The sequence below is a fragment of the Triticum dicoccoides genome, chromosome 7B, assembly GCF_002162155.2.
Source record: "Triticum dicoccoides isolate Atlit2015 ecotype Zavitan chromosome 7B, WEW_v2.0, whole genome shotgun sequence".
Lineage (NCBI taxonomy): Eukaryota > Viridiplantae > Streptophyta > Magnoliopsida > Poales > Poaceae > Triticum > Triticum dicoccoides.
In genome coordinates, this window is record NC_041393.1 from 744,796,138 (window position 1) to 744,809,750 (window position 13,613).

At 44.5% G+C, this 13,613-nt stretch overlaps 1 protein-coding gene across 1 annotated transcript; it reads left to right on the forward strand.

Moving 5' to 3' along the window:
- Window positions 1-10,428: 10,428 nt before the first annotated feature.
- LOC119339646 (BTB/POZ and MATH domain-containing protein 2-like) lies at window positions 10,429-11,534 on the forward strand. Its single transcript, XM_037611621.1, has 2 exons — window positions 10,429-10,483; window positions 10,558-11,534. Exons 1-2 carry the CDS (start codon window positions 10,429-10,431, stop codon window positions 11,532-11,534), a joined length of 1,032 nt encoding a protein of 343 aa, XP_037467518.1.
- The last annotated feature ends 2,079 nt before the right edge of the window (window positions 11,535-13,613 follow it).

Genomic DNA, 13,613 nt, shown 5'->3' on the forward strand with positions numbered 1-13,613 from the left:
GACCCCGACCCCGGCTCCGGCCCCGGTGCTCGACCCCGACTCTGACCCCAACCCCGACCCCTCCCAACCTCGGCCATCGTCGGGCCTGCACCCTCTGTAAGCCCCGCACCGCTCCTCCTCTCTCTGGTAGCTAGGGTTCTTTGGTTAAAAGACTTAGGTTTTAGTTAGGGCAGATGGTTAATTAGGTTATATATTTAGTTATGAATTTAGCAAATTTGAAGTGGACATGTGATATGTGGACATCTGATGTTTTGGACATGTCATATTCGGAATTTGGACATGTTATTTGGACATGATGATTATGTGCAGAGTAAATGATCCGAGTGGCCTATGTTACACCAGAATGTTGATTCATTTCCGTTCCGGTGAATTTCAGGCGCTCGTCGATATGTCCATTTTTTAGCAAAGGTCGTGCTTAAATTTTCTGTGAATTTTTGCATGATTTGTTCTAGATAGTAGGCATATCGAGTGCGTGGAGTTGCTGGGAAATGACATTCCGGCAAACATAGATTTCTTTTTTATGTCATTTCTCATTTTATTCATAGTTTTAGAATTAAATGAGGAGATTTAATTATAGGAAACATGTCGAACAACGAAGAAACTGGACCTTCTGACCAAGATGCAGAGATTGTGAGAGGGTGAACAAGAGTACCTCGACTATTTGACTGCTAAGAAAAGTAAAGGTTTGCAGGTCGTCCTCGATGATAGTACTGACGCCGACATCGACACCGACGGCGCAGGCACCGATAGCGGCGCCGAGACCGGCGGGGAAGGTACCGGTGGGGAAGATACCATCGGGGAAGGTACCTGCGCTGATGCCGGTGCCGAAAATAAGAAGCATAAGAAGCAAAGGATACAAAAACCTAACAAACTAGGGATTGGATGACTGGTGATCACAAAGATGGCACCTGGCAAGTTTGATCCATTAGAGCCGGAAGAACCTCGAAAGTTCTAGGGAACCAAGTAGGATGCATCCTACGGGAATGCGCGAGCATCAACGATGATGACTTAAGGAGTAAAGAACATTTGACGCAGTTGCTCCTAACGAAATTGCACAAGAGATTCAAGTTCCCCGACCGGAATGATAACATAGAACAACAGTGGGATGATCCGAAGATGAAAAAGATTAACAATCGCGCCATGGGCATGTTCAACAATCATTTGTACTCCTGGAAAGGGAGGGTGAAACGAGCTATTGATGCTGAGGAACCCATGTCCAAGATTCTGGAGGAAAATCGGACACTTACGGAAGAGGAGTTCGAAAAGTTCAAGGACACTTGCGCTACCGAGGTAGCCAAGGCTAAGGCTGCAAAATTCAAGAGCCTTCAGCAAAGGAACACAGGGAAGTATCGCCTCGGAAGCCGTGGCTACCTCGATAAAAGGCCCATATGGGATAAGGAGGACGCGGAACATGAAGCCGCGGGTATCCCAGACCCCTTCGTGAAGTTTACCAACCCCTTGGAGCGTGACTTCATCAGGGCCCGCTACAATTGGGACAAGGAAAAGAAGGTTTTTTACACGGACCAGATCACAAGGAAATTGATTAGACTACTGGTAATTATTCTTTTACCACCTTACATTTAGCTCCAGATATAGTCGACTACATATTCCTAAACAGTTCACGTTCCTTCTGCAGGAGAAGCAACACCCGCTTGCAGCTGAAAGCCCTACTTCTCCGATGAGGCCAAGTGGGACACCCTCTCAACCGGCCTTGAACGAACTTAAGGGACTTGCTTTGGACCAACGGCCGCAATATGGTCGTGTGCATGGCGCTGGAGACGACACCACGTGGAAGGTGTTTTACAACGAGGGCCCGGAGGCCAAGAAGCAGGAAAATAAGTTTAGTCAGGCGGACATCGACGAGAAGGTGAAGCTTGTGGTCGAGAAAAAAGCAGCTGAGGACGCGAAAAATCAGCCGAGGAGAAAAATGAGTTGCTACAGCAGGCAGTCAATGCAGCTGTAACTGCCTGCAGAAATGATTTTGCTACTAACTTGGTTCCAGCTATCATCAACTGGACGAAGGAAAATCCAGAAAAGATGGTACATGATTTCCCGTTGCCCAGTTTCGGCGCGAGCAACTCCGTGAACAACAACACCACTGCACCATCACTTGCTCATGTAACCGGGCCTCCTCTCGCACCCGCTCCCGCTCATAGCAACCCGTCCTCAGTCTCTGGCGTGCTAGGTGGGCCTTCATCTTTGGCTGAGCTCGACGCCCTCACGGTAATTACATGTCGCACCAACATATATATATATATATATAGAATATTCCATTTTCGTTGCCTTTCGAATGTTTTACGCCACAGACATGTGTTTGCAGGCTGACGAAACCCCGTGCACCATACTCTACGTGATCAAAGGCCAGAAGGTGGACGTGGGAAAGGGGGTGATAATGAACCATTGCAACCCATGTTCCACAACCATCCAATCCCCGCACGACACTTCAGGGTTAACTTGTCCATTGTGAAATCGGGGCACGAGGTTTTGCCTCCTCCAGTATTGCATGTGGGAGAGGACGACGAGACCCTGCAACGCACTGGAAGCTGCAAGGGTTGGGTGCTGCTATGGCCGAAGAATCTTCTTCGTCTGGAGCCGGCCGAGAGCACACCAATAACCACACATCAACAAGCATGTGCGAATACCACCACCCCGCCTACGCAATTACCAGCTCAAGGAGCATCGGGTGAGAGCGGCGGACGACGTGATGAAGGGGGTGCAATAGTACTAGCTGATGTAATCGGTCCTGTAGAACAGAGAATGGATGATGAGACAGAGGTCGACCCAATGGCTTTCCTCAATGCAAACGTGTATGACTGTGACTTAGATATGATGAGTCAACCATATGACGAATCAGGCTATCAGCATGTTAATGAGGATATGGATGATCTGCCCAGGCAGAAAGGTCGTAGCAGGGATTGCAAGAAGTCTCTCTTCATGAAATCCTCACAGGACACGCCTGAAGATGTCGCCTCAATACAGGCTCAACTAGCCGGGGGTCGTACAGTGCTTAGCCCGACAACACTGGAGCTGGGGTTAAGGAAGGGTCTGGAAGGTGTGCCCAAGGAAAAGAAGAGGAAGAGATCGGGGAAGATAGCTGCCTCCAAACAAGCCAGAGCACAAGTAGCCAGACAATGGATTCTGAAGAGTGTGTACCCGTGAAAGATGCGACCATGTTCCATCTCACAGGCGATCCGATGCTACCGCCGAAACAGCCGGAGGCACTATCAAGGGATCTCAAGAGACTGCACGACCATGTGTTGTCGACTGAGAAAAGCCTACTAGCCTCGAAGGATCCAGGATATCCGACATACGCGGCTCGTGTGCCTGAGGGGAAGTGCTACGTCGACACACGGCCCTCGAAGGTGTTCTTCCTTCGGTTTGACCATATCTTTGAGATGTTTCTGACAAGGCGGCTCGATTTTACAATCGTCCGCCTTTTTGCGCTACACATGAGCTCCGTCATGAAGAGAGAAGAAGTCTCGTAAATTTGTGTGGCGGATCCGTACTACATGCACGAGTCTTTCTTGAGTCTCGGCGACTTTGAGCGTGAAACTGCTAGGGAGTACCTCCAAAACTTCATGGTACAGAATAAGGACCAGGAAATTGTCCTCCTGCCTTATCATCCAAAGTAAGTCAGTTCCGGACAACCCTTTTGTACATTTCAATCATTCCTTCTCACTCATATGGAGAATAATTTGAGGTGTCTTTTCCCCGCAGCAATGAGCGTGCCGTTCTTATCGTTCTATACCCGTGAGTCTCCCACGCCGTGTATTTCGACCCTTCCAGAGACTACGAGAAAAAGGACTACACCCACATAATGAATAATCTAGATGATGCTCTCCAAGGCTTCAGCATAAGAGGTGGCCACGTGCAGATCAGGAAACAAAGGAACAAGAAGATGGGTTTCGTGCATAAAACTAACTTCTGCTGCATCCATGTCCCAAAACCAAGCAAGAAAGATGGATTCTACATCCTCCATCTCATGATTGAGTTTAGCACGGCTCACCAAAAGCTTCGCATCACAAACAGAAATGATGATCATATCCACAAGTGGGTAGAATCTCATGGAGAAGCGGATTATAAACTTAGAGATGAGTTCTTTCGCATCCAAAGGGACATTGCAACAATCATCTTGAAAGAAGTCGTCGATGAGAAGGGGATGTTCCACCACGGCCCTATATCGCGAGCTAACGTCCAAACTCGCATAGGAATGCAACGTTATGACCTCACGCCGTTCAAGAAGCTAGGGTCCATCCTAGATGATATGGAAGGATGGAACTTCTAGTGATTTACGATGCCGATGATGATATGTGTTGGTTGAACTTCTATACTTTCTGTAGTGATGACACTTTGTGATGTCCACGGTCCCTGCCGAACTTGCGTAACGCTACTTTGTTAGTTTGGGTACGATGATCTGTGTACCTCTAGTTAATTAGTTTGCGTACTGTATGTTGCATCCAGTTTCTAACCCTTTATTTTTCGTGTTGCTATAGTATATTTTGTTGCATATGATTGTACATCCTCTTGATGAAGATGCATCTCTAACAGGTACCTAGCTTCTTGATGGCGAGATGGCAGTGCTATGTCGTGTACAAAGGGAAGGTTTCGGGTGTGTACAACGAGTGGACTGAGTGTCAGGCGCAAGTGAATGGGGTCTATGGCGCCAGTCATAAAGGCTTCAAAAGTAGACAAGAAGGAGAAGCTAGTTACTTGAGGTTCACGCTAGCGCGATATAGGACTCGTAACCGCCGGCTCATGTACTGTATAGTTTCGCTCTCACTCATAGTGATAGATCTTCTCGCGTATATCATTGTTTAGATGGATGACGTTGTAGTTGCAAGTATTCGAGACTTGCATGTATCGCTATTTTCGAGATGATGACGAGATATAAGACTTTGTGTTGGATGATGATTATGATGAGACTATTTGTATGTATATGCTATGATTACATTTTTGGCCTCGCAGCCATTTGTATGTGTATCATGATGACATTTGTATGTGCTAAAGATTCTTGTATAAAGCCTGTTCAAATACAAAACAAATATGCAGATTTTTTTTTTTTTGAAAAACTACTAAAATTAGCAGTAGCGAGTGGAGAAAAGTTAGCAGCAGCGTGCCAGTAGCAGTAGCCCGTCCAGGCAAAGTGCGCGAGAGCTATTAGCAGTAGCGAGCTTCCATAGAGCACGCTGCTGCTACACTTGTATATTAGTAGCGCGGGTGCACTCGCGCTGCTGCTACGGATTAGCTGTAGTGCCTTATCAGTAGCGCCGTCTCCCGCGCTACTGATGTACCTAGAACCCGCGACGCTGCTAGGCTTTTCCCTAGTAGTGGACCAGTAGGCTTTTCTTCTGTGTTCAGAGAAGAAAGAAGCTAGTACATAATATAGAACCAAAGTAGTCGATCCTATATTTACACGAATCTAAAGGTGGTCATGATTCAGCTGACCACTAGTCTTTTCTTCTGTCCTTAGAGAAAAAAGAAGCTCGTGGATAATAGAATCAAAGTAGTCGATCCTCTTGTGTACGTTTGTAAAAAAGAAATAGAATAGCTACTTCGTGACCTGAAGATTGCTGTCATGTTTTTGTGGGCTAGCTGCACTGTCGCCAATATTTGCGAAACCACAAGATGATATACAGAATGCGTAAGCACTAAAGATTGGGATTGCCTGGGCCTTACTCTAATGTACTAAAATCTTTACAAGTTGTGATTTAAAGGATCACAATGTATTACAGAAAAATCTTAAAATAATCATGACTCTGTTAGTCAGGATCGAGATTTCCACATAATTACTATGTTTGTCCATATTGACTGATTTTAGAGGGCACATATGTTTTGGTAGGAAGTGTATTGTTCCTATGTTTTTCCTGATATATACTGATTGTTGAAGAACTGTTGTTCCAGATTATGAAATCCATATTTAATGGATCGATCGATAGTTGTCTTGTACATGGTTACATTGCAAGCATACATGTTACCACCCCATCTATTACTCATAGACTCACAATAATCTGCTTCTTCTAAGTTATTGGTCGTCAATAAGTTGCTGCTAATATTACTATCCTCTTAGGACATGCAAAGCACAACAGCAAACAGCAGACGACACCTCCTCCAAAGCTAGACATGGCAAGGTATACTAAATAAACCTTGCCTCGGCTCTAGGATGTAATGTTCCATATATCAGATCATTAAACCATACGTTGGGCTATAAACAGCAAGCAAGCTGGGAAACAGACCGTGTGCGGTGCTCGCAAAGGTTTATTTGGAAAACATAAATGCGACTATGAAGAGTAAAGATGTATTAAAAAATAGTACCTTCTCAATACTTTTGATGTACTCTGATCTGAGACCTGTTTTTTGGCATTTTTACGGGTTAGGTTCAGATGAATCACCATGTGCGACACAATGGCCATCTGATATGTCTTCCAAGATAGTTGTGCCCTTTTTGTAACTACAGTATGTAATGAGCACTCGTAGTTCTATGTGTTTGACTGTTTGGACTATTAAGCTGGGTATGCAAGTGACATGTTTCATGTGTTTTACACATGTCTTGTTGGCTTTGCACACGATAATCGAACAAGCCTTTGTATGGTTACAGATAATTGATGTTCTAGAGATGTTTGGTCCTTTTCTCAACAGGCTGAATCTTTTTTGACATTCTCCGTAACATTTGTTCCTGCAAGTGTCTGAAACAACAGATCTAATGGCCAGTCCTTTGACCAGAATGACTGAGATAACTTGAACACATGTTTCTGACATTTCACTTGTAGTTTATAGTAGTTGGTTTGCTCTATGCCACCTTTTTTCACTTATTCTTCCAGCAAGCATATATATGTGTGCTGATTTTTTGTAAGGTTTACGTGTATAAATAGAGTGCACAAGCCAGATATCTTCCCAGGCCTCTATCCTAGCTTTTCAGACCCCCTACTCCAAATTGAACAGGGTTTTGATGGTAGTTTGTGAATATTTTCTTGAAATAACGAATGAGTTCAAGAATCCCGAATTAGAATTAAACTTGGCATTATCACTTGATCAAAATGTTGGGACAGGCACCTCGCGACAGGGCGTGATCTCGATCTAGTTATATGGAATAGAAGCACAAACTAGCCCGTGTAAGAGCATCTTCAACACGCGCCCAAAAACTGAGCCGCGCGCTAAAATCCGGGTTTTTTGGGCGCTGGGCAACTTCAGCAGAAACTGTAAAACAGTGCGCGCACAAAAAGGTGTTGGGCGCGTGCTGAAAAACGCTATCAAAAGCTGCAAATTTGAGGCGCCGGAATGCGCGCGCTTCACAATTTACACTGCGTGTTCTTTTGGACGCGTGTTTTTGGGCATCTGCTAAAGCAATGTTGGGTCCGGTGCACTAAAAGTGCTACAGTGGCACGCTAAAACTATTTTAGGGAACGGAATTTTTGTGCACCGGTTGGAGATGCTCTAAGCGCACCGACTAGTGAATATAATTTGCGAGGGTAATCCCGTGCTATATTTTTTTTGACGTAAATACACCGGGAGTCATATAACTTGCACGCGACATTCAGTTTGGTGCATAAACTTGCAAAATACATGTTTCTAGTCATCAAACTTGCGTGAACGTGCAAATACCGTGCTTTCTACCATATCCGGCCATATCCCGTGCATGAGCCGCACGCCAATGTGGCAAGGGCCCGCTGTCAGTGGGTAATCCGTGCATGTTTTTTCCAAAATGCACCCTTGCTTTTCATTTATTTACGCAGAACAAACTAAAATAAAATGAAAAGGCTGGGGCAGTGAGGGTGGGATTCGACCCCATTAGCTGCCGCAATTCGCGTGCATAAGCTATTTAGTTGCCAAACTAACTTTTGACGTTTAACATGCACAATTAGCTTTATATAACATGACCATACGAAATAAAATAGAAATCTATACCGGAAAAGGGTTGGCAAAAAAGTCGAAGTGCCGGTTCAAACCATCCGGTCATAATGACACATAAAGAGATAAACACAATTTATAATATGTATTTTTCTTTCTTTCTTTCTACGTAAGAAAACATTTTACATTTGAGATAATTTTTTCGAACAGATCAACTAGATTTTTGTTTAAACTTGAATAATTTTAAATTAAAATATCTAGATAAAATGAATTATAGTGCAGAGTGAATAAATTTTTTATGGACAAATCAACAAATTTCCGGCTGAATATGGATTTTTTAATTAGTAAATATAGATAAAACAAAATATAGTGTAGAATGAATGTACATTTTCGAAAGAATCGACTACATTTTTGTTTGAATTCGAATAATTTTATATTGAAAATCTAGATAAAATAAACAGTACTGCAGAATAAATGTACATGAATTCTTATTGAAAAATCAATGAACTTTTTGTCTGAATTAGAATAATTTTAAATTTGAAAATCTGGTTAAAAGAAAATATAGCTCAGAATGAGTGTACATAAAATTTTCAGACAAATCACTATTTTTTAAGAATTTGAATAATTTAGATAAAATTTAATATAGTTCATAATGAATGTATGTAATTTTCTTTGGAACAAATCACTGATTTTTTGAATTCGAATAATTTTAAATTTGAAGAACTTGATAAAAGAAAATATTGGCCAGAATGAGTGGACGTAAATTTTTCAGACAAATGAACTAAAATTTTGCTTTAATTCTAACGAATTTAAATTTTTAAAATCTAGACAAAGAAAATATAGTGCAGAATGAATGTACATATTTTTTTCCAGACAAATCTACGGAAAATTTGTTTGTATCCGAATAATTTAAATTTGATAATGGTGAGAAAATAAAAATATTGTGCTAATTGTGTACCTTTAGCCTAAAGGATATATACCTTGGGTTTTTCTTTAACATTCTTTTGAACATAAGGATATATACCTTGGTAGTCCAAATAAGAGAACAAGATCAGGTGGTGTGATTAGGACGCTAGCGCAATTACAACTAGTGGCCGGTTCAAACTCCCTCAGACCCATTTTTCCAGCACAATTAATTTACAAAGCACTATGACGGGTGGGACCCAGCGGTAGACTGTTTTAACATTTCCTTTGTTGGAGGGCTTTTTTACAAAGTTAAAAAAAACTTGTGGGTGTTTCCGTAAAAAAATAAAACGTGCACAGCGCTACAGCCGCTAACAATGGACCTTGGCCACCCTTGCATGCCACATAGTCAGTGAATACACCCGCGTATGGAAAATGTGACCGTATTTGCACGCCCGTGCAAGTTCAATGACCAGAAACACGTATTTTGTAAGTTTATGCACCAAACTAACTATCGTATGCAAGTTCTATGACTTTTTTTTTTCATGGTGTCTGACTAATTACGTTAGCGCTTCAAGCACGGGTTCAAATTCAGGCTTTGGTAGCCTTGGAGCAAGTGCGATTAATTGGGTGCACGCGTACATGAGTTACTCACCTTGAGCGTTGTGCTATTGAAGGCTCGTACGTGGAGTCCCGATGCAGCCGTCCAGTCCTGTGCTAGTGTGTTCGTGTTCACATGTAAAACCCGTTTGTTATCGCCACACCTCCCACTGTATATATACGGCCGGTGATCTTGGCCATCGTTTGTCCTTTGGGTCAGCTGCTTCTTCTCCCACACAAACACCGGCGCCGGCGGCATACCGGACTCCACCCATTGTTGGTACGTATGCTGCAGCTCTCTCTCCGGCCGTCTCTCTCTGCCTCTTGTGTGCTCGAATATTAACTTTTTTTTTACGCGTCAACGGCGGGCTTACGCCGGCCTGAACATATATTATCACAGCAACATCCAGTTACAAAGATGGACATAGGGTTACAATAGGAAAGAGGTGACGGGGGCAAGAGAAAAACAACAAAAAAAAAGGAGGTATTTAGGGGTTACAATCTCGCAGCAAGATGAAACAACATGGAGGCCCAGTCCCGAATCAAGTTTTTTCTCGGAATATTGGCACATCTATTGGACCATAAGACCAGGTCGTCGGCCGCCGCCCGGGCGATGCAGTGGATCCCTTGGTTGTCGTTCCGACAAACCTTGGCGTTGCGTCTCTTCCAAATGTTCCAGAGTAAAGCCATGATCACGGTGGAGCGAACTTTATCTTGAATGGAAGACTGCCAAATGTGGAGAAGGTTGATAGGTCGAACGTCTTGAAGGCTTGACAGTTGATCCCAAAGAGGTCGAAGCCGCCGACAGGTGAAGAGTAGGTGATCAATACTCTCGCATTGCCCGCAAAGTGGGCATGCATCGGAAGTAGCTATAGATCTTCGGAAGCGCCTTTCGTTCGTATAGACACGGTCCTTGTGTGCCAGCCAGATGAAAAGGCGACACTTGTTAGGAGCGTAGTTCTTCCATATCGCCGACGCCAAATGATCAACTGGCGCTGTATCCCAGGTGGCGCTGTATCCCTCGAATATTAACTTATGTGCGTCCATCATGGTTTCATCACTTGCAGGTGCTGATCCATCATGTCCTTCGCCGGTGTATCTGTCATCGCCAACGGCGAGCTCCTCGGCGATGGCGGTAAGTACAACTGGAGCACCCCGAGCGCTGGCGGGTACCACTTGCTCGTCGTGCAAGGTCACACGCCTTCACAGTCGGAGGCCACCGGTGGCGCATCTTGTACCACCGCGTGAGGGACAGCGGCAGCGACAGCAACAGCGATCACGACAGCTACAGCGATGGCGACAGATACAGCGACTACGACAGCGACAGTGACAGCGGCAGTGACAGCGACAACATAGTACTTCGTCTTCGATTACGCCGTGGAGCTCCCGTGAAGGCAGAGGTTAATTTCACATTCGTTGGAACCGAAAACCAAGATAGTCCTGTGTTTATTAGTGGTAGCAAAATAATGAATTTCAGAAAAAGAGGAGACTCCTGTCGTGAGAAAATCACAGGTGAGGAATTGGAGGAACACCTGATGCGTGACTGTTTCACCGTCCGATGCGACATAGTGATCATCAACACTGGCGCCACCACCACCACTTCTTCTCCGGTAATCACGATGCCGCCGTCAGACATGCAACAGAATTTCATCGACCTGCTCCGGGCCGGCGAGGGCACAGACGTGGTCTTCCAGGTCGGCACTGAGACCATAGCCGCTCACCGCTGCGTCCTCGCGGCCCGGTCGTCCGTCTTCAGGGCGGCCCTCTTTGGCCCCATGACGGAAGGCTCCTCGATGATCCCTGTTGTGCAGATAGAGGACATGGACGCGGCTGTTTTCCAGGCAATGCTAAGTTTTATCTACGGCGACACGCTGCCGGCGTTGAAGGATGAGATCAAGGACATGGATGTCGCGTTGCTGCAGCACCTGCTCGTGGCAGCGGACAGGTACGACCTCAGGAGACTGATTTTGATGTGCGAGAGGAAGCTGTGTGAGCACATCAACGTTGGCACGGTTACGAGCAACCTGGCTGAGCAGCATGGCTGCGACGAGCTGAAGAATGCATGCTGTGCATTCCTCCGCTATCCGGACAACCTGATGGCGGCGGTGGACACCCACGGCTTTGATGATCGGAGCTGCCCCCCTGTTATGAAGGAGATGATCCTTCGCATGCTGCCGTCCAAGTAAGATTTCATCATATTGCTTGTCCATCTTCATCTTCGAGCTGATCTTTTAGTTTATTTAGTCGTTTTGACGAATGAATTTCTGGAATCTGTTTTGCAGAAGAAAAAGGAAGTGATGGTTCTTCGACTTGGACTCTAGAAGACTTGTGGAGGTATCAGCCGAGGTGTTTCTCATCGGGAGGCCACGACAAGTTGTTATCTTCATTTCGCTTCTCCCTTTGCTGGCTATATTGTGTAGCGTGTGTGCTTGTGATTGGATTTCTTATGAAACTTTGCTGCTTGTGGATCTTCGTATTCTCCAGGACGTTGTTCTTTATTTACAAGTTAGTGGTTTGCTTAATTTAATTCCTGAGAAATCCATTTTATTGTGAGAAAAAATTAGGAGATAACATGTCGCCATTCCGTTCATTTTCCCCCTCTGATGTGTTTGGTAGTTCATTTCGTACCTCTACTATAGTTTTTCCCCCTTTTGCTGGGCTTGCAAGTTCGCTGTTCAATAGCAGTTTGCAATTTCCAACCAGCGTCTTGCTTGAAATGAGGTAGCATTGCTCGTAGTGACGGAAGAGTTTCATCATCTGCACTGGACCTGCCCCCTTTTTATGAAGGACTTGAGCATTGTCATCCTGCTGCAGCGCCTAAGAAATCCATCTTATTGCATCCATGACTAGCTCTCACATGCTTCTTTATATTCCACCCTTGATTTGGAGATATTTCATATAATCTGTCCTCCATATGCAAGTCCCCACGTTATTGCAACTTGTGGTTTTTACGTCCTTCAACTTTGTGAGCACATCAGTTTAACTTCCAACTGACTAAATTTTGTCCTAGATTTCTGGATTTCTCCTGTCAACTCTTAAAACATTTAAAAATCTTAGATTAGATTGTTACATTAAAAAATCCTAAAACATTATTAATCAAGAGAATAATTCAGGCAGCAACATTTATCCCCAAAATAAAAAGACAGAATAATTAGGACTGTTTAACTTCCCGTGCAACGTTCCAACTTCTACCTCAACGAGTACCCATCCCACACGATGACACAAGTCCACATTTTCTATTGATGTCTCTCCTTGTATCTCTTTCTCCATCTTAAATAGCAATTAATGATATTTTCTTTTTGCGGGGAACAATTAGAGGTATTAATAAACGTCAAAATTCCCATGCGTCATATTCCCAAGGGACATCTTCGAAATCAATAGTAGAAAACAGGGCTTTGGTTCGGGCCTGGCCAGCCCATTAGTCCCGGTTCTTCACGAACCGGGACCCATGGGGGGCATTAGACCCGGTTCATGAGCCCAGTGGGCCGGCCGGGGCCTCGTGGGCATTGGTCCCGGTTTGTCTGGACCCATTTGTCCCGGTTCCTGGCACGAAGCGGGACCAATGGTCCTCGCTCCTGACCCACAACCATTGGTCCCGGTTCTTGACTTGAACCGGGACAGAATGCTGAGATTTAGTCCCGGTTTTTACCACGAACCGGGACAAATGAGTTGCCTATATATACCCCATCGCCACAGCAGAGCACTCCACATTGCTCTATTTTTTCTGGCCAGCGAGGGGAGGGCATTTGGGTGCTCTAGCTCACCTCCTATGCACATGAGGTGTTCGATGAAATGTCTGAGTCACGCTAGTTATTTTTTTCTCCTCTCGAAACTCGACCTCCAAGCTCCATTTTCCCCGAGATTTGTCTAGGTTTAGCGGTCTGTCACGTCGTATCCCCGTCTTCACCGCCGTTGATCTCCCGCGCCGATCTCGTCGCCGGCACCACCGTGGTGAGCCTCTTGTTCTTATCTTCTTTTTGAAATAAAAAAATTCTTACTTCAGAGATATAATTGGTTTTGGTATCCGCCCCCGTCGGCCCTCGTCATGTCTATGATTCGGGTGTGGTATATATTATCTTTTGATAACTATTTGGTTCATTTATTGTTTATGACAATCAGCCGACCAACGTGACATAGATTTTATTTATCTAGGAGGTGGTTGAACCGGAAATTCCAACCGACCCTATTGTCGAGAGGTTAAATTTAGTTGAAGAAAAAAACAATTACTTGAAGGAAAAAATAAGAAAAATTGAGGAGGAGAAGAT